The sequence below is a fragment of the Bos javanicus genome, chromosome 13 (assembly GCF_032452875.1).
Source record: "Bos javanicus breed banteng chromosome 13, ARS-OSU_banteng_1.0, whole genome shotgun sequence".
NCBI lineage: Eukaryota > Metazoa > Chordata > Mammalia > Artiodactyla > Bovidae > Bos > Bos javanicus.
Window position 1 is genome coordinate 11864040 of NC_083880.1, and position 20575 is coordinate 11884614.

Sequence of the window (20575 nt, forward strand, 5' to 3'; positions counted from 1 at the left end):
CAAGAAAAACGTCATATTGCAACAGGTGTTCAATAAACTATTTATTGAGGAAACACCATTCTACTCTTTCAGGATCATTTCTTATTTTTGTTCCATTATAGCTGGTTCTTCATATGAGTCAGAGAAGATGCAGGGGAGCAATGCTAAAGCAATATACTTTAATAAAAAGTCTTCCAAAATTAACTGGTTTGGCATCTTGCTATGGAGAACTAACAGTCCCTTCCTGCAAGGTAATTCAAAATAATGATGCATGTTGCAGTGATGATTGAGAGTAAGAAGGTTAAGATATAGAAGATATATCTCATGGCTCAACTTGGAGATAACAAGAAACAGACTTGGGAGGTGTAAAGTTAAGACATTTGGAAAGATCTAAATTAAAAAAACTAGTCTTCCATCTAATTTTGTGCTTAGACTTTTGAAATATTTTAACTCAAGAAATCAAGAGATCTGAAAAAAAGATGACCCTGTGCTTTTATTTTTTTTCTAGTTTAATATACAACATTGATAACCATTCTTATTAAATAGATCCTTGTGATTTTATTGGTTGACATTCATGGTACTAAGTTACATGATTTATGATGTGAATCACTAATCTTAATCTACTGCTGTGGCTTGAACAACCTATACATTGATTCTAAAAGACACTGACAGTTGCCAGTAAAAGTGGAGAGGGTATTCCAGGGCCTCAGGTACTCTCCCATTTCTGAGAAAACAGTATTATGGCACAAGAATGGTATATGGTGGTTTCTGCAGCACCAAGCCATATAAAGCTAGGAAGTTTGCTGATGTTTAGTTATACTCTCCAGTACTAAGCACAATTTCCGAATAAGGCAATAGATTGGTGATCTCTAGAAGTCCCTGAAGCACCTAACACTGGGAAGTTCCTGCTATCAAAGTGATCCTTAAGTGCCACAAATATACATCATATGACAGCAGGGACTTTTAGAGGTGAGGCTGATCAACCAGTGGCTGAAATCCCCATATCAGACACCGCCCAGAGTTAATTAAAAATATTAAGGTATTGCGGCAAGATTAAGGGGGACAAAAAAGATACTATGGCAAAGTAGACCACCAATCAATTTCACTGTAGCTACAATTCAATAATAATGTGCTAAGGATCCTACACCCAGAGGTTTATATTTAATAGGACCAATACTTAAGGATAATGGGTAAAATAGTGCTCCTGAAGAACACAAATCAGGAATAATACAGTTTTGCTATAGTGTTTGATAAAACATTTTTCACAGTAGCTGGAAAGCAGCACCAGAGATGACATAAAATTAAAATATAGGTACTCAAGGACTTTGAATAAAGAAGGGAAGATTCATGAAAGTGACACACATTAAGAAAATCTGGAGGAAATACAGCAGTGGGACCCTGGCTCACACTATATGCCTGGGTGTACGTGTATAGGGAACTGTTGGGGTCTTCCCCTGTTCCAGAGCTGTCCTTGGACTTCCCCTGGCATGTGTGTTGTGTTTCAATAGTGACCTGATCAACGCCAAAAAAGAAAACTGCAAGTCACTTCAGTCATGTCAGACTCTTTGTGACCCTATGGACTGTAACCCCCCAGGCTCCTCTGTCCATGGGATTCTTGAAGCAATAAATTCATGCTCAAGAACTTTTCCTGGGTACATACAGTTAATTAGAAAGAGGAAAGTCTAAAGACATCTGGTTCAGGACCCAGTTCTATAACTCACTCTGATCTAAAACAATATAACTAACATATGGCACATTTAAGCAGGAAAGTGACTTGTGGGATTCATGTCTCAAAGAACAATTCCTTTGGCTGTTCCATGTATTCTAGATTTACCTCTCCTCCACCCTCATCAGTCTCAATGTCTTCTAGGAATACAATCTTTTCATGGTACCTAGCGAGTGGAGGAGACAAGCCTTTCTTTTTATGGCAGTTTTCTTACAAGGAAGTAGTATTTCTTCAAAGGACGTCATGGGTTGAAGGTCTTGGTGAGGATTTCTTCATGCTGCTGTAGGTGAATGGTGCCGATTCCCACAGCCGGTACAGGCAACGCAGGTCGGCTCACAAGACGGAGCTATTGTGGAAACAGAAAAGAAATAAAATGACATTTGAACTCAATCAGACCTCTGCTTAGCTTGCCCAGGGACATGAGTGTATTTCTCTTAAGTTGTTTAACCATAAATCACCCTTTTAGAAAGTAATGAGTGACATAAACTAGATTACAGGGAGATCTATGTCACAACTGAAAACTAAATTCCAGGCATGATAAGATGAAACACATTCAGGAATTTGTCCTGTTCTTAGGTAACTGTTACTTGGTTTTAGCTGTAGGGTTTTCTAATTTAGAACTATTCACAGGTGAAAATGATTGGAGCCTGGTAAGCTGATATCTGATGTTGAAGCTGAAACTCCAATACTTTGGCCACCTGATGCCAAGAGCTGACTCATTTGAAAAGATCCTGATGCTGGGAAAGATTGAGGGCAGGAGGAGAAGGGGACGGCAGAGGATGAGATGGTTGGATGGCATCACTGACTCAATGGATTTGAGTTTCGGTAAACTCCAGGAGCTGGTGATGGACAGGGAGGCCTGACGTGCTGCAGTTCATGCGGTTGCAAAGAGTGGGACATGACTGAGCGACTGAACTGAACTGAAGCTGATATCAAGTAACTTGAGTTCTAAACAAAGCAGAATAGAAAGACAAACAGAAGCAAGCATGATTGTTCTTCTCTTGTGTTTATCTTCCTAAAACATAACTAAGAACTTGGCCTTTGATGTTTACCAGCCTTGCAAGTGGGCCTGGAGTAAGTGTTATTGTAAAACAAGCCAGCTCATGGCTCTTCTCCCCTGGTGCTTGGTTACTAATCTTTGGGACAAGAATGCTGAGTAGGCTAATGAGAAAGGTAGCCAACAGGTAGGTCTTCTACCTTTTTGAGTATAATCAATGTTTTTGTTTTGTTTTTTTAACGTAATACTAGTAGGTACACATACACAACTTGCTGAACACTCAGAAGTTTAGTCTGAAAGAGGAGCCTAAAACTAGATTTTATATTTTAGTTTATCTTTATAGAACTTTGGACTGATAATAGGGGATAAACCTATTTGTTGGCACTCCAGAGGAAATGGGACACGCACAAAACACTGCAAGGAAGAGCTGTTACCTTGCAGGCCAGCTGCTTCTCAAACCTTGGAGAAACAAAAAACCAAGGACCCATGTTCTGAGGCTCCTCCTGACTCCAGATAACATCTATAATAGAAGAAATTTCATCTCAGTACAGCGAGTAAATGTATATACAACATACTACACACAAAAAAAACACACAATATGTATGTGTGTGCACATACATACACATACCATACATGCTATCTATACATGTATATATACATACATATACATATATATATGCACATACAGACAAACACACACATATATTCTTAATACATACCTTTCTAATATGGCACAGTGTTATCTTTTTTTTTTGAGAAATGCATAGTCATATATCCATCACCATCACCACATCACCACAATGATATAGAACAATCCTCTCAATCCCAAATATCCCCTCATTCTGTCCTTTATACTCAACTCTTCCTCCCACCCCTAGCCTCCAGCAATCACTGATCTTTTCTCTATCCACAAAGTTCTGCCTTTTCCAGATCAAGCAGATAAATGGAATCACAGAGCCAGCCTTTTGGGTCTGGCTTCCATGAATTAGCAAAATCCATCGGTGATTTTGCCAACCGCAATGGTTCACTCTCTTTCATTGCTGAGGATTAAGATATTGTAGGGATGTACATCCTTCACCAGTTGAAGGATGTTCGAATCATTTCCAGTTTGGGGCAATTATGAATAGAACTTTCTATTGACATTCATACACGGATTTTTCCTTTCTCTTGGGTAAATACCTAGGAGTGGGACTGCTGAGTGGTACAGTAACTCTGTGTATAACTGCATGAGAAACTGACAAACTGTTTTCCAGAGTGACTGGATGGACCAGTCTGTATCCCCCCCAGCAGTGATTGAGGGTACCAGTTGTCCTGCATCATTATCAGTCCTTCATATTGTTTTGTTTCCCTTTTAGTTATTTGAATTGGTATGTAGTCATATCTCACTTTAGCTTAATTTGCATTTCTCTATCACTGATTATGTTGAGGATCTTTTCATATGGTTATTTGCCATGTGGTTCTTTGGTAAAATGCCAGTTCAATTCTTTTGCACCTTTTGAAAAACTGGATTATACGTTTTCTCACTGTTGAGTTTTCAGAGCTCTTGAAACATTCTGGAGACTCCTTTGTCAGATACGTATACTTAAAAATATTTTCTCCTAGCTTTCAGCTTGTCTTTTTTATATTCTTTGCAGTGCCTTTCACAGTGCAGAAGTTTTTCATTTTGGTAAAATCCAGTTTTTCTTTTCTGGAACATGCTTTTGGTATTATGTCTAAGAACTTTTTGCCTAACCCAAGGTCATAAAAATTTTCATCCATTTTATTCTAGAAATTTTATAGCTTTACATTTAGGTCTGTGATCTACTTTGAGTTAATTTCTGTGTGGGTACATATAGATATCCAATTATTCCAGCCCCACTTGCTGAAAAGGCTTTTCTTTTACAATCATACTGGATTTATCATAAATGATAGTATAGCATTGACAGTACACATTCCTCCAAACTCAAGAAATTAGATGTCATATGAGAGGGAGGGAGACTGAAAGGGACACCAGAAAAGACATGGAGACATTGGCTTTAGCTGACCTATTTTCACATCTCCAGATTCCATGAGAGGTAACTTTCTAGTAACTCTCACTTCCCCTGTACCAGTTTTTCATTTGAGATATTCCAAATACATTTCAGGTACCTTAAAAACAAAGAGCTGAACAAGAAGGACTCTTTACCTCTAACGCGTTTGTATTTGCTCATCTCTTGCTGCAGCGAATCCAGTGGGAAAGGACAGAGTTCTTCTATTCGGATGATGGCAAAGTCATGCTTCCTGGCCTCCAAAGATTCTCTTTGCTTCATCAGGGCATAGAAATGTTTGCCACAGCAGAACACCAGACTCTTAACCCTGTTGGGCAGAAAAGGGACAATTGGGTGGGGGAGAAGTATCTTAAAATAAGAATTGTAGGGATTGCCCTGGTGGTCCAGTGCTGAGACTCCATGCTCCCAATGCAGGGGACCAGGTTCCACCCCTGGCCAGGGAACTAGGTCTCACATGTGGCAACTAAGAGTTCGTCTGCTGAAACTAAAGATCCCGTGTGCTGCAACTAAGACCTGAGAAGCCAAAATAAATTTTTAAATAATTTTTTTTTTAAGGTAAGAATTGTAGCAGAAGAAAGGAGGGACCACAGAGATTAAAATGCTTTGCCTCTGAAGCAGTGGGGGTGCTGTAGTGGGGTTCAGTCATGCTATGCAGTGGGAAACCTTTAGTAACATATACTCCAAAATTCACTCTTGTGTGTATAATCTAACTCCTACACCATAGACTTAAAGGACTTATGTTTCAGAATAGAGATTAGGGTCATTTGGTTCACTTAACACGAACGAGTTCTCCCACTCGTCACAAATCCACTGCAGAGTATGAAAATAGACCTCCACTTCAGATTACTTTTTTGGATCCACAGATGAATCTCCAATGACCGGTTTGAATGTTGTTCCTGGTGCCATTTCCTGAAGAGTTGATACAGCTGCCTAAGGAGGGGGAGAAAAAGACACAAATCTATCAACCAATGGACAGGAGTTGAAGATGCTTTTACTTACAAGGGATCTTTCCAAGAACTAGTGTCAAAATTCTCTCCTGGGGCTATAAGTAAACATATGTACTGATAAACATAGTATCTTTCTCAAAAGTATCTGTTCTGCATACTTCAAGGTAAAATTGTTTCTCTGAAGTTACAGACTATTACCTTTTTGTCCAGTGCCATGATAAAATTTTAACAATTAGAATTTCTGTTTGATGACTCAACTGGATTATCAATTAAAAATCTGCCTTAATCTGTGGGAATCAGAAACACTATATAGAATTTGTATTGTAAGCCAGCATAGCTAAGGTAGTGCAATTATTTCTGTCTTTAGGATTTTGATGATAATTTATAAACATAAACATCAATCAGAACAATATATGGATATTGTGAAAAGAAATTTTATTACTGAGCTCAATTTAAATATATACTTGTTGGGAATTGCCTGGCGGTCCTGTGGTTAGGACTCAGCACTTTCAGTGCCAAGGGCCTGGGTTTCAATCCCTGGTCAGGGAACCAAGATCCCAAAATAAATACTTATAAAGAACTTAAAGTAGAAAACTGATGAAGCCCAAGGTGAAGGATTTGATCTTTTCTGCTGTCATCTAAGTTAGTTTCCTTATAGTCTAGTCCCAGCTGAGTATATGACATTTAGTTGAGGTCATTGAGGACAGCCATCTAAATGCTGGAATATTGTGATATAATCTAAAAAAATTATATTAGCTATTGCTAAGTACCTCAGTTGTGTCCAACTCTGTGACCCTAATGGACTGTAGCCCACTAGGCTCTTCTGTCTATGGGATTCTCCAGGCAAGAACAGTGGAGTGGGTTGCCATGCCATCCTCCAGGGGATCTTCCTGACCCAGGGATTGAACCCAAGTCTCTTAAGTCTCCGTCCTTGGCAAGTGGGTTCTTTACCACTAGCATTACCTGGGAAACCCTAAAGGGGACACTCTGGCTACATAACAGGAGGCAATCTTTCTCCTTTCTGAACCAGAGTCCTTTGTCAGTCCCCACTTCCTATAGCAGGAATGAAAAGGAACTGGAGTTCAGAGTCATGTACCAAACTGGTGTGGGGTTTTGGTACGACTTGACAGGTGTACCTCTGAGTCATGTCTGCCACATGGCAAGTCACCTCTGAGTAGGCCATGCATGGAGAGGGTTGGCTGTGTATATTATATTCTGCTAGATCACTGTACCAATTTTCAGGAAGAAATCAGATTTCAGTACTGGTACTGCTGACTTTCCACTAACAAAAGGACTTACGTGTCTAATGAAGATATTTGATGACTTAATAAGCATAGTTTTTCATTTTAAAATCTATAGACTAGCTGTTGGTATTTTTTAAATTCCCCAAGGAAGGCTTCACTTATTTGTTTAATAAACTGTATATTAGACCTGGGGAGAGGGGTGGAGCATTAGGGCCAGAAAATGAATTCTTATTCTCAATTTCAAACAGCAAAAGAAATTCTCAGTAAAACTTTTAACAGTTCACTCAATACCTAATAATATATATATATATAAAATATATTTAATATCATTAGTCTCCTTTTAGGTATGAGAGAGGGAGCAGATGACAACCTTAGGGATACAATGAAAGTTGGGTTCAAGAATCACAGATGTATATAATCCTTAGAAATAAACTATAGTAACTTTACATTTTGACGTGGCCCCTTTCACATTGATATTTCAAATATCAGTGTCAAGAGAGCCCCATCAGAAAGACAGCATAAAGGGACTTCCCTGGCGGTCCGGTGGTTAAGACCATGTGATCCCAAAGCAGGGGGCTCAGTTTCAATCCCTAGTCAGAGAACTAAGATGCTGCATGCCACATGTAATGGCCAAAAACCAAACAAGCAAAAAATGGAAGAAAGAAAGGGATTGCATTCACTTGTCTCAAATGTTCCGTGATGTTCCTTAAGCCACCTCAAAACACACAGGGTTGTTCTCAGAGAGAACAAGTAGACCAAACAAATGAACTGCTGCCATTGGTGAAAGAAGCTGAGAAGCATTCCCTCATTATTGACCCCTGAGGCTGGGCTGGGACAGGTGAGGTGTCTGGAGCTCCACACACAAGCGGGTGCTCACTCTGGGAGAGCTCCAGTGCCCACAACCAACAGTGAGACCAAGGGTCACCTCACTCCCCTCCAAATGCTGGAAACCACCGAAAAAGACAACTGTGAAGCCAAATCCCTGGCAGCTTCTCTCAACACCCATCACTTCCAAACACACACTCTCTGACCTTGGTGAGAAGCACACAACAGTCTCATACAGCCAAGTCCTGAACGACACAGTCCACCTCACCAATGGCATCCCAATAAACATGAACATTTGATTCTAATTCAGACTCTCATACAAAACTGAAAAAAATGATAGCAGATGGGATAAATACATGCTTCAGTTCAGTTCAGTCGCTCAGTCGTGTCCAACTCTTCGCGACCCCATGAATTGCAGCACGCCAGGCCTCCCTGTCCATCACCAATTCCCAGAGTTCACTCAGACTCACGTCCATCGAGTCAGTGATGCCATCCAGCTATCTCATCCTCTGTCGTCCCCTTCTCCTCCTGCCCCCAATCCCTCCCAGCAGCAGAGTCTTTTCCAATGAGTCAACTCTTCGCATGAGGTGGCCAAAGTACTGGAGTTTCAGCTTCAGCATCAGTCCTTCCAAAGAAATCCCAGGGCAGATCTCCTTCAGAATGGACTGGTTGGATCTCTTGCAGTCCAAGGGACTCTCAAGAGTCTTCTCCAACACCACAGTTCAAAAGCATCAATTCTTCAGTGCTCAGCCTTCTTCACAGTCCAACTCTCACATCCATACATGACCACAGGAATTCTGCCCCTTGAAAACTAGCATATTTGTGTGATTTAAAAACCATTTGTGCGCTTAACACTTAGGGTAAATCAAGAGAAAATGTACCCTTGTGAAGCCAGGAAGTAGATAATTTATATTGTTGCAATGTTCAAAAGGGAGTCTACCTGTGATAAATCATTTCACCAAAAAAGTCTAAATAAAAGTCAGTAAGGGGGCACTCTCCATCCCCCTTCTGATGTCTATGTCAGAACCTTTCTCTGTCCCTTTTCACTTTAATAAAACTCTGCTACACACACAAACACACACACACACACAAAATCAATGAATAAAACCACTTGTTTTCATCAAAGTACTTTAAATTCCCAACTTGTGACTATAAACATAGCAGTGCTGACACCATTTGGACTTTGAAATGTTTTCTAAAAGATTATTTCTGCTCAGGCTGGGATTCCAGGGTGATAATATCTGCTATGCCTGTCCTTCACAACAATGAAACTGCAAGCGACCTGGATTTCTAGTTATTCTTGAAAGGTTAAAAAAAGAGAGACACAGCAGCATGGCCAACTAAAACTAAAGAGACACTTCTATTATTTAGAACTGTAACCAGATATACAAGAGAGGGAAATGCAGGGGAAAATATGGCCAGAGGAGAAAGACTGACAAACCAGCTTTCAGCTTTTTCTACTTACGGGGAGTCTGAGCAGTGTCTTCGGAGAAACAAGGATGAGGGGCTTCCTGAAGTTCCGAATCATCTGTCTCCGGAGCAGGTGGAAGTACTGGGCGGGCGTGGTGGGGTGAGCCACGCACATGTTCACAGTGTCCCCATCCACACCCTCCTCTGTGCTGTCACACATCTGGGAGGGAAGTGAGAGGAAGGAGCCGACAGTCAAGTCAGCTCACTCCATCCCAAGGGCACAGGCTATGCTAAGGGAAACCAGGCATCTCCACGAGATGGAGAGGAGATGTGTCTCTTCCTCACAGAAGAAGACCAGAAGGTAAATGTATGACCCATGAAGAATTCACCAGGAGAGGCCTGATGGCTCCCATCTGCCGAGTCTGTGTGTTCTAACGTGGTTCTTTCCAAACACGGTGGGCTGCAAGAAGCATCTTAAGAGGGGGAAATCCCTGATGATCCAGTGGTCAGGACTCAGTGCTTTCACTGTTTAGGGCACAGGTTCAATCCCTGCTTGGGGTACTAATATCCCACAAGCTGTGTGGCATGGCCAAAAATAATTAAAATTTTAAAAAGAAGTATCTGGAAGGGACTTTTTGAAAAATACAGACTTTGATGCCTGTGGAGTGAATATGTTGGAAGGATGCACTGTCTGAATCTCACTCTCCTGATGAAATAAATGCAAGGATAGTTTGTTTTATAGACAAGAATAAAAACAGCTAACAAGGTTGAAATGCTGAGGATGAGGAAGGAACTCTCAGAAGACTCTGCTGGGACAGAAAGTGGAGGCATGTCTTCTAACCCCAGTCAAGAAGCAGTGGAGAGGAATTCCCTGGCAGTTTATCAGTTAGTACTGGGTGCTTTCACTGCTAGGGCCTGGGTTTGATCCCTGGTCAGGTAACTAAGATCCTATAAGCTGGGCTGCATGCCCAAAAACAAAAACAAAACTGATGACTCCCAAATTGTATCTTTTGCGTACTCATTTCCTAAACTTCTTTGAAAAATTACAGTTTTGTATTTCACACTCAATTCTTTTAATTTACTTGCAATTTATTTCTGTAATCTAATTTTTATGAAATTATTTATCTGTCTTTACCAACCAAACAGTTATATGCATTTATCTATCTACTGTTTTATCTACCTATCACCTTTATATATATTTTATCTGCATGCATGCTAAAATAATTACTGATATGCACATACTTAGGGCGATGTGTACTGACATCTTCATTTACTTTCAAATACATGCAAAAATTACATGGATTTACAGATAGAGGAATGACGGATGAATAGATACATGATAAAACATTAAAATAAAACATTAATGGCAGAATGTAGCAAGTGGGCATATGAATATTCTCTGTAAAATTTTTCCACCTTTTCTTTATGCTTGAAATTTTTTATAATAAAATATTAGGAAGTAATATGCATTAAGTGGCATTGGTAATGATTCTTACCAAAAGATAATGGTAATTTCTGGGTTGTTACTTCAAATTTTTAACAGTCATGAATCATTTTATAAAAATACTATCACTTCTTAGATCTCAGCTTGGTCCTAATGCCTGTGTGTGTGCTCAGTCACTCAGTCACATCTGACTCTTTGCAACCCCATGGACTGCAGCCCACCAGGCAGCTCTGTCCATGGGATTTTCCAGGCAAGAATACTGGAGTGGGTTGCCATTTCCTCTACCAGAGGGTCTTCCCAGCTTAGGGACAGAACCTTCATCTCTTGTGGCTCCTGCATTGGCAGGAAGATTCTTTACCACTGAGCCACCTGGGAAGCCCTTGGTCCCTGTATCTCTGTTTATAAAAGGCTCCTTAGATGATTCCAATGATCAGCTTGACTCAGAAGCTACTGATATTTGCTGCATAAGAAGAACTTTCACTGCCATGAAATCATGATACTAACATGCTTGAAGCATTGTATTCCAAGAAATATTGACTGACATTGCATTAGATCTGTTTCATTTAAATACTACGATGTCTTATTACAGTCCAAGGTTCACATTCAGGAGTGTCTGCAGGAGGCAGTTCTATTTCAGAGCACCTAGGAAGCAGGGAAAACATTCCTTGGAATCTAGAAGGCAGTGGACATACCTGCAAGAAACGCTCTATTCGACAAGATGAGTGCTCCGGTCCAGCCCCGTCGTACCCGTGGGGAAGAAGGACCACAATGCCGCTCTGGAGGAGCCACTTGGCCTCGCCTGTAAAGCAGCGGTGGGCGTGAGAACCTGCAATGCAGGTGCCAGACCACCCTAGGTGACTGGGCAGGAAGACACCTGTTAGTTTGCTGCTGCTGCTGAGTCGCTTCAGTCGTGTCTGACTCTGTGCGACCCCATAGACGGCAGGCCACCAGGCTCCCCGTCCCTGGGATTCTCCAGGCAAGAACACTGGAGTGGGTTGCCATTTCCTGCTGCTGGACCCCCTCAAAAGCATTTTCAATGCACGTGCTTTCTCCTTAGGAGGAAAATACAGACAAACCTCCAAGATATTGCAGGTTCCAGCCCAGGACTCTGAAGTAAATTGAGTCGCATGAGTTGTTTGGTTTCCCACTGTGTGTAAAATTCATATTTACACTAAACCACAGTCTAGCAAATGTGCAAGAGCACCGTGACTGAAAAAACCATGCACATACCTTAATCAAAAGAAACGTCTTGCTAAAAACTGCTAACCATCATCTGAGCCTTCAGCAATCAGTCTTTTCACAACAGTGACATCAAAGATCACTGATCACAAATCACCATCCCAAATATACTAATAATGCAAAAGCTTAAAATATGGCAAGTACCAAAATGTGACACAGAGACAAGAAGTGAGCAAATGCCATTGGAAAAATGATATAGACAGACTTGCTCAATGCAGATTGCCAGGTAAAAAAAAAAACGTAGTGACTTTCTCTACAGTCCAGTGGTTAACAATCCCCCTTCCAATGCAGAGGACAAGGGTTCAATCCCTGGTCCAGGAAGATTCCACATGCCTCAGGGCAACTAAGCCCATGTGCCACAACTACTGAGCCCTAGAATCCGAGATCCAAAACAAGAGAAGCAGGCTGTTTAGAAGAGTCTCTGGACATGGCAAAGTCCAGTCTCCTCAAGCCTCTTTTCTTCGTCAGGACCACAAAGTTACAGAGAAGCAACCATGAGAAGGGCCTGAGGTGTGCACACAAAATCCATAAGTGGTTCCCCCAGAAAATGGGGGGAGGGTCTCGGGGGAGACTCAGACTTGCACTTAATATACTTGGAATCTCTACAATGAGCGGGCACTGCTTTTGTAAGTGATGATTAAACCTAGTAAGATGCACAACTTCCAACTCTGAGATACTTGTGTGACCCTGGGCTGTGGGGAGCAGCTTTTCAAGACCGTCATTCATTCTAATCACGCTTCCCTGGTGGCTCAGATAGTAGAGTCCACCTGCAATGCAGGAGACCCAGATTCAATCCCTGGGTTGGGAAGATCCCCTGGAGAAGGGAATGGCAAGCCACTCCAGTTTTCTTGCCTGGAGAATCCCACGGACAGAGGAGCCTAGTGGGGTGTCCACGGAGTCACAAGAGTCGGACATGAATGAGCAACTGACACACACATGCATTCTAATCACAAGTCCTCACTGTGTCACCACTGCCTGCTTGTTATTCATGCTGTAGTTACTCAACACACACCAAGAGCAGACCTGAAAATCAGACCTCTTAGGAGTGGGGCAAGTATAGGCACCATTCCCTAGAGCCAAGCACGCTCCCCGGGAGACACAGCCTTTCTGCTCTCAGAGGCTTATGTGCTCTTCCCAACAGCATATTGAACTGTATGACAGCTGCTATGCCCCAGTGGATGACAGGATGGGCCCTCAGGTAGTGGGGCAAGGGACGCTGTGGCCACAGCTATGTCCCCATTCCATACGCTTGTACCCATGCAGCTGGTGTGATGCGTCCACCAGACACCAACCTCCAGAGATGAACGTGTCAAAGATGATCTGGGCGCCATTGAAGAAATCGCCAAACTGAGCCTCCCAGAGGGGCAGCAGGTTAGGGCTCTCAATGCTCATCCCATACTCAAATCCCAGGACGGCCTCTTCCGACAGTGGGCTGTTGCTGACCTAGCGCAATATTCAAAGTTAACTGATATCATATATCAAATCACAAATCAATAAAAGACATTGATTGGGTAGGGGAAATACTAGACATTTCGGTATCTAGATCACCAATCTAGATAACTGATCAAGATGGGGATTTTAGACTAATTTAAAGAAAATATGAGTTGTGTGTCCTTTAAGTAATTCCCTGGAATCTTGCTTTGGACAAGTGTATTTTTTTAAAATATTGAATATCAGTAAACCCCATGCTCTCAGACAAATTGCTAGAGTAGGGAAAAAAGATGATACGCCACTAATTGTACCTTAAAGGATAATTCAATAAACTTCATGTGCCAGGCACCACTGGAGAAGGCGATGGCACCCCACTCCAGTCCTCTTGCCTGGAAAATCCCATGGACGGAGGAGCCTGGTGGACTGCCGTCCATGGGGTCGCTAAGAGTCAGACACAACTGAGCGACTCCACTTTGACTTTTCACTTTCATGCACTGGAGAAGAAAATGGCAACCCACTCCAGTGTTCTTGCCTAGAGAATCCCAGGGATGGGGGAGCCTGGTGGGCTGCCGTCTATGGGGTTGCACAGAGTCGGACACGACTGAAGCGACTTAGCAGCAGCCAGGCACCATGCTAGTTGTTAGAGAAACAAAAATGAAAAGACCCAGGCTCTGCTCTTGAATCTAATGAATCTAACTCAGTGACTGGAAATACATGGTAATAGATAAATTCATCAAGCCTGCTAAGTCCTTGGGAATAAAATAAGCTTATGGAAGTCAGGTTTTTTTTTTTAAGTTGTCAAGAAATGTTGGCCTATTATCCACATCTTTGATTTATTTTAATGAATTCAGCAACAAGCAGGTTATAATGTCAATTTTGCATTGACAAAATGAACATCCATTGGACATTTACCTGAATACAGATAAGTACCTGGAGTGAAACAGCTCTAGTCTACTTGCTAGTCTGTTACTTCCATTCCAAGTGGATCAACCTGCACTGTCTATCCATTTAGCATCCCCTTATTTCAAAAAGTACTGAACCCAAAGTTCAGATGTTACCGACATCTATCGCTAAGAAGTCTGTAGCTACGATCATTGACCTGGGTGTTACACTAGATAATGAAATGTCCTACCTCTAGAAACCCCTTTTGATTAGGGTCCATATGGTTCAGGGGGATATAAGTGTCATCTGTCTTCTGGCAAACAACCATTGCGTGCCTCTGGCTAAAAGTTCCACGGCCCACATCTTGGCCACTCAGACGGACATTAAAACCTTAAGCAAGCAAGAAGGGGAAAAGAAAAATCCAGATTCCCATGAATAACCTAAGTGATAATAAGGCCTGATGACCCTGAATTCTTATACACCAGCTCATCCTGAGAATCACTCTTAAGATAATAGATTATCCTTCTTAAAATGTACCTGTCGTATATTCAAAACTCTGTAGTCAAAGTGAATTGTTTAAGAATGAAGAGTCATCATTTGGCCTACAATTACTAGGGAAAATATCTTTCCAATACAGTCATGCCTGAATCCTGTGTTTCCATAGTCTATTTGCTGATGAAGGTTATTAACATGACTTATACTAAGATTAAACAGTGTTTTCAGGTAAGAAGAGTCACCATGTCTGAGAACCTCTCTAGTCAATAAAAATGATACAATGTAGCTGTAACTCAAAACTGCAGGCATCACGAATGAGAGATGTCATATAACGGCATCCCCTATCCGCTGTGCAGCTATACAGAGAAGTCGTACCTTCAGCAAGCAATGAGCCCAATGCAAGAGCTTCTGCCGTGGCCCAGTCTAACTTTGTTCCATCCATCACTTTCTCCACTCGAGACTAAAATTGAAGGGGAGGGGAAAAGAAACTTTTAAGAGCTCACATCCTGTTTCACACTGAGTTCAAAAAATGTAATGCAACAATGGTTAAGGCTCCAAAACATAGTATTAAATACAACAGGAGGCGCAGAAGGTAACATGAGAGTAATGACAGCAAGTATATGACGTTTGAAAGCAGGCAAAACAAACAGGCACTCAGGTGAGTGGTTAACCTGGCGGATGGATGAGAGGAGGTATCAGGGAGTTGGCTGAGTGGGGAGAGTGGGGGTGTATGGTGTAAGTAATCTTCTTTCTGTCAGACGGTGAGTACACAGATTTTTTTCATGGTCTCTACACCTATAATAGAAACTTACAAACCAAGCTAGTGTTTTAAAAATAATCCAGAGTTCATCATGCCTTCATCCAAGTTCAAGAAAGATGAAGGCCTGTATCTCCTTGCTTTCCCAGTTTTATAGCTGGAAGTTCCATGTTCCAGGAAACCACCAAGTTGCAGGCAAACCAGAGCAGTGTATGTCAATTTATACTTAACACAAGACAATAGGTAAAACCTCAATATGTTTAAGGATCCAAATGTTACTTTTGGGGACTATGTGTATTGATTTTTATTCATTTTATTTAAGCCATCCCCCTACCTACCCAAAATGAAAGTGTCTTCTGCTCACAGCTCAGAAAAACCAAAATGGGCATTTCTGTGTGGCTGAGTTTTTAATAACGGGCATGTAGTAACTGTATATATAATGTATAAGACATGTTTGGGTTTAAAAAAATAATAATAATAAAATAAAATAAAAATTTTTTTTATGTGGACAATTTTTTAGGTCTTTATTGAATTTGTTATAATATTGCTTCTGTTGTTTATATTCTGGTTTTTTGGCAGTGAGATCTGTGGGACCTTAGCTCTCTGACCAGAGAGGGAACCCCCACCCCCTGCATTGGAAGGCAAATTGGACCATGGCACGTTGGACCACCAGGGAAGTCCCTAGACATTATGAATGAATGAATGAATGACTAAGTGAAGGAAAAATAGAAGTTAGAGGTAGACAAAATCTGAGTTAATTGACAGTCTGTACCAAAACTCAGCTAGGATCAGTTTGTAGAAACTAATGACTCACATTAAACATCTGTCAAGTACATTAGCCAACCAACAAGACCAGACCAACGCCAATTCCTTGGCTGTGAGAGATGGACAAAGAATGCCTGGGGGTGTCTGGGCTCCCCACCTGCACATGCATCTTCAGAAGGTGACTGTGTATCTGGAACTCCTCAGGCACCTCCACAGACTTCTTACCAATAAACTGCAGGAGGTCAAGGGGCACACCTGTGTTCCAGGAAGTAATACAAGCTTCCGGCTGAACCAAGCCTTGCCAGTGGGCCTGCAGGCTCGTGGCAGGGGGCCTGTAGTGGGCCGCATGAGTCAAATGGCCATTTAACTTCACATAATAGGAGGCTTTGATTTCCGACACCTCCTCCTGGGTTGTGAGTCCGTTGGCCATAAGGTACTCTGCATACGTATCAGGGATGCTCTTCCGGGCTCTGTCCAAGGAGGAGGGAAACAAAAATCAATCACGTTTGTAAAAATCAAAAAGAGACAGACACAGTTATTATCAAAGGTATTCTGAAGTGTCGTTGTTATAAAAACGTATGCAGGAAATGTTTTGGGACTAGACAGAGGAGGTGCTTGTATTAATACAATTCACACTGAATCGTTCACTTTAAAATGGTCCATTTTAACCTAGTATACAGCATATGGAATTCTGCTCAATGTTATGTGGCAGCCTGGATAGGACAGGAGTTTGGGGAAGAATGGATACATATATATGTATGGCTGAGTCCTTTTGCTGTGCACATGAAACTAACAACATTGTTAACTGGCTATACGCCAATATAAAATAAAAAGTTAAAAAAAAATGGTCCATTTAAGGAATTCTGTGTCAGTCCAGCAGCTAAGACTCCATGCTTCCATTGCAGGGGGTGTAAGGGAACTAAGGTCCCATATGCCATGCCAAGCAGCCAAAAAAAAAGATCTATTTTATGTCATGTGACTTTCACACCAATAACTTTGTTTTTTAAAGGTAATGGTGTGTAACCACTTGTTCCAGGCAAGCTAGAGAAAACAAGTTTATCTTTATAGGCTTCTGTCTGCAGTCAGGTAGAAATAATGAGTAGAGGAGTTTTTTTTGCTTGTTTGTTTTTTACCAATTGTTAATTCTGGACAGTTATTTATGAGGCTGACCTACATTATCTACTTATTCTGCATTCTTTTACTTAAAAAAGTTTGAACCAAATTTGCCAACACCTGTTTCAGGTTGCTTGAATAAGCCTGTAACTATTCTGCATCTGGATTTTACAAAAATAGAAATAACCATGCTGCTGCTCTGCATTCCCATAATATTTTACATGACAAAGTCTGGTCACATTGACCACTGTAATCCTTAAAAAAAGTGAAAGGTAGACAGGATATATTCTTAAAATTGGGGTCCTGAGTCACATCATTCGGGTGCTAAGTTCAAAGCTAAATGGACGGACTTCCTCAGTGGTTCAGTGGTTGAGAATCCGCCTTCCAATGCAGGGGACATGGGTTCGATCCCTGGTCTAGGAACCAAGATTCAACATGCCACGGGGAAACTAGAGAGCCCTTGTGCTGCAACAAGAAAAGCCTGTGGGTTGCAAGAAAGACCAGTGCAGCCAAAAGAAAAGGAAAAAAGAAAACTGGGTGATTTAAAAGAAAAAAAGCTCAATGGAGAACTCAGATTTGTTCCTCCAAGGACAGTCTGCTACCTATGACCAGAAAGGCCCATAAAATGTCACCAAGTTTATTCCTCTGCTTTAATTTATGTCTATGAGGAAATCAAGTAGGAAAGAGGGATCTGTTTTACTTTCTAGCATCTAAAAAGGTAAATCTCAAGACCTGGCTCGGAGAAGGCAATGGCACCCCACTCCAGTACTCTTGCCTAGAAAATCCCATGGACGGAGGAGCCTGGTAGGCTGCAGTCCATGGGGTCGCTAACAGTGGGACACGACTGAGCGACTTCACTTTCACTTTTCACTTTCCTGCATTGGAGAAGGAAATGGCAACCCACTCCAGTGTTCTTGCCTGGAGAATCCCAGGGATGGGGGAGCCTGGTGGGCTGCTGTCTAGGGGTCGCACAGAGTCAGACACGACTGAAGCGACTTAGCAGCAGCGGCAGCAAGACCTGGCTGTTCATTCCTCCCACCTGCTAAGTGAGGCTGTTAAGCTTCCCTTTGTCTCTTCACTGAGGAGACATGTAGAGTTGGAAAAACATGGGGAGCTTTCCTGTGACCCGCAGGGTGATCATCCCAGTGTGCCCAGGGCTGTCCCAGTTTGAGCACTGAGACTGTCACGTCCCAGGCACACTGGGAAAGCTGGTCACCTTCCTGAAGTGAGTCTAATACAAATATTAATGTGAGCACTGCAGGGGAGAGGGCACATGATGGCTCAGCCTCGTACCTGATGATCTGGTACATGCCCGGGTTGGTGAAGAAGGGCTCGTCCAGCTCATTGTGGCCCCACTGCCTGTAGCACAACAAGTCAACAATCACATCTTTCCGGAACTGGCGCTGGTATTCGAACGCCAGTTGTGCGGCCCGCACCACTTCCTCTGGGCTGTCTCCATTGACGTGGATGATGGCGCAGCCCACCAGCTTCCCTGAGGCAGAGAAGACAGAAATGAAGCCAGCCAGTCACCCCATGAACCTACCCGCAAATCCTGTTGCCCGCCTGGGGAGACAGCCCACATTGTAGGGGTAGTTTGGCTTGGGTGTTAAGAACCTGCACTTTGGGATTTCCTTGGAAGCCTAGTGGTTAGGATTCTGGGCTTTCACTGCCAAGGCCAGGTTCAATCCCTGGTCAGGGAACTGATATCCTACAAGTCATACAGTGCAACACCTCCCCACCCACCACCAAAAAAAAAAAAAAAAAGAACCTTCACTTTGGAGGCCAGCTGACAAGAGAGAGTTTCAGACCCAGTATTTGTGTCTGTGTGATCCTGGTAAAGTCATGAATTCCAGTCTCCTAATCTGGGACACTGGAATAATGCTCCTATCTCCCAGTGAGGTCCTAAAGCATCAGTGAGTTAATGCATACAAAGTGCTTAACAGCCTGGTACCTAATAACGGGTGTGTGTGTGTTATTATCATTATGACTATTATCTTTCCTCCTGACATAAAAGGGTCTTTAAAAGATGTAGCCTAAGGGGAAAAAAAAGGATTTCTTCAAAGAGTTGGTTGAGAATGAATTTTCAAAATCTCTAACTAATCACAAAAAATTCACATAGATAGTCCCAAATGGCAACCAAGCCAGGCTCTGGATGTAAAAACAGTACAGTTCTCACCATCTGACAGTTCTCCCAACTCTATGAAATAGGGAATGAATAATAAGAAGCCCTGTGTTTCTTTTAATATTGTCAATTTCCACAGGTTGAAATAGGACGCCTTTGCTTCTTCATATCTGATTTCCAACCAGACCCTCTGGCCAGATTTACCGGTTGAACACATCCTTTTTGACTGTGGTCTTGGGTACTCTGAATATCTAAAGACAATTACTCCAGTTGTACTAACTGTGTTGATCTCTGGATTATACCAGATCATTCAACTGGATACATCAGCAATTTGAGATGGGACCCTCTAAGTTCTATTCTTGTCTTATTTCCTGGGATTGAAAGATCACACTCGGACTTTGAAAGGAATATTAACAACACTGTTGGTGACCACTCACCATATCTAATCCCAAAATTAAAATGGGACCAGCAGTGAGGTTCCCTCTTCTGAGTGAACTATAATAGAAGTTTCTCTAGGAATGCCTTATTTGACTCAACATCAGCTCTTCCCTGGGTTACATACCGATGTCACTACAGTATAAGGAAGACCTTCCTCTTTCTGCAGGAGTGGTGTAACCCAGCTGGTTATTGACAATCAAATGGACACTCCCACCAATTCTGAAATGCGGGAGATTAGAGAGCGTAAATGTTTCAGGAACAATCCCTTGACCACAGAAAGAAGCATCACCATGAACCTAGATCATGGGGGAGAGATAAGAAAATGAACGTAAGCGGTGGAGACATTTAGGTTTAGTAACCTACTAGTAACAGCAACAAAAAACAACCATGCTCTCAGCACTCCCTGGTTGCCACATGCCACGAGCATGCTCAGTTGTGTCCGACTCTCTATGACCCCGTAGACTGTAGCCCACCAGGCTCCTCTGTCCATGGGATTTCCCAGGCAAGAATACTGGAGTATGTCGCCATTTCCTGCTCCAGGGGATCTTCCTGACCCAGGGATTGAACCTGCATCTGCTATGTCTCCTGCATTGGCCGGCAGATCCTTTACCACTGAGCCACCAGGGAAGCCCTGTCCCTGTACCTCTGTTTATAAAAAGCTGCTCCCTCCCCTCCTAAAAGTCTGCTCATTATAGAAGTTCCTAAAGCAGCTCTCAATGATGCTGAATCAGCCC

At 42.2% G+C, this 20575-nt stretch overlaps 1 protein-coding gene across 2 annotated transcripts in view; it reads right to left on the minus strand.

The window, feature by feature from the left end:
- Positions 1-28: 28 nt before the first annotated feature.
- DHTKD1 (dehydrogenase E1 and transketolase domain containing 1) overlaps positions 29-20575 on the minus strand; it is a 45738-nt gene continuing 25191 nt past the window's right edge. Inside the window, exons 6-17 of one of the 2 annotated variants that reach the window (XM_061435691.1) lie at positions 19966-20137; positions 18575-18773; positions 16326-16638; positions 15022-15106; positions 14402-14541; positions 13131-13281; positions 11292-11398; positions 9211-9375; positions 5577-5659; positions 4867-5036; positions 3137-3222; positions 29-2051 (exon numbers count right to left, since the gene is read on the minus strand). In XM_061435691.1, the coding sequence (XP_061291675.1) occupies positions 1947-2051; positions 3137-3222; positions 4867-5036; positions 5577-5659; positions 9211-9375; positions 11292-11398; positions 13131-13281; positions 14402-14541; positions 15022-15106; positions 16326-16638; positions 18575-18773; positions 19966-20137 (1776 nt within the window). In that variant the 3' untranslated portion in view covers positions 29-1946. Of the gene's footprint in view, positions 2052-3136; positions 3223-4866; positions 5037-5507; positions 5660-9210; positions 9376-11291; positions 11399-13130; positions 13282-14401; positions 14542-15021; positions 15107-16325; positions 16639-18574; positions 18774-19965; positions 20138-20575 lie in introns of those variants that run through there. The other variant, XR_009740204.1, reaches the window with a different exon arrangement.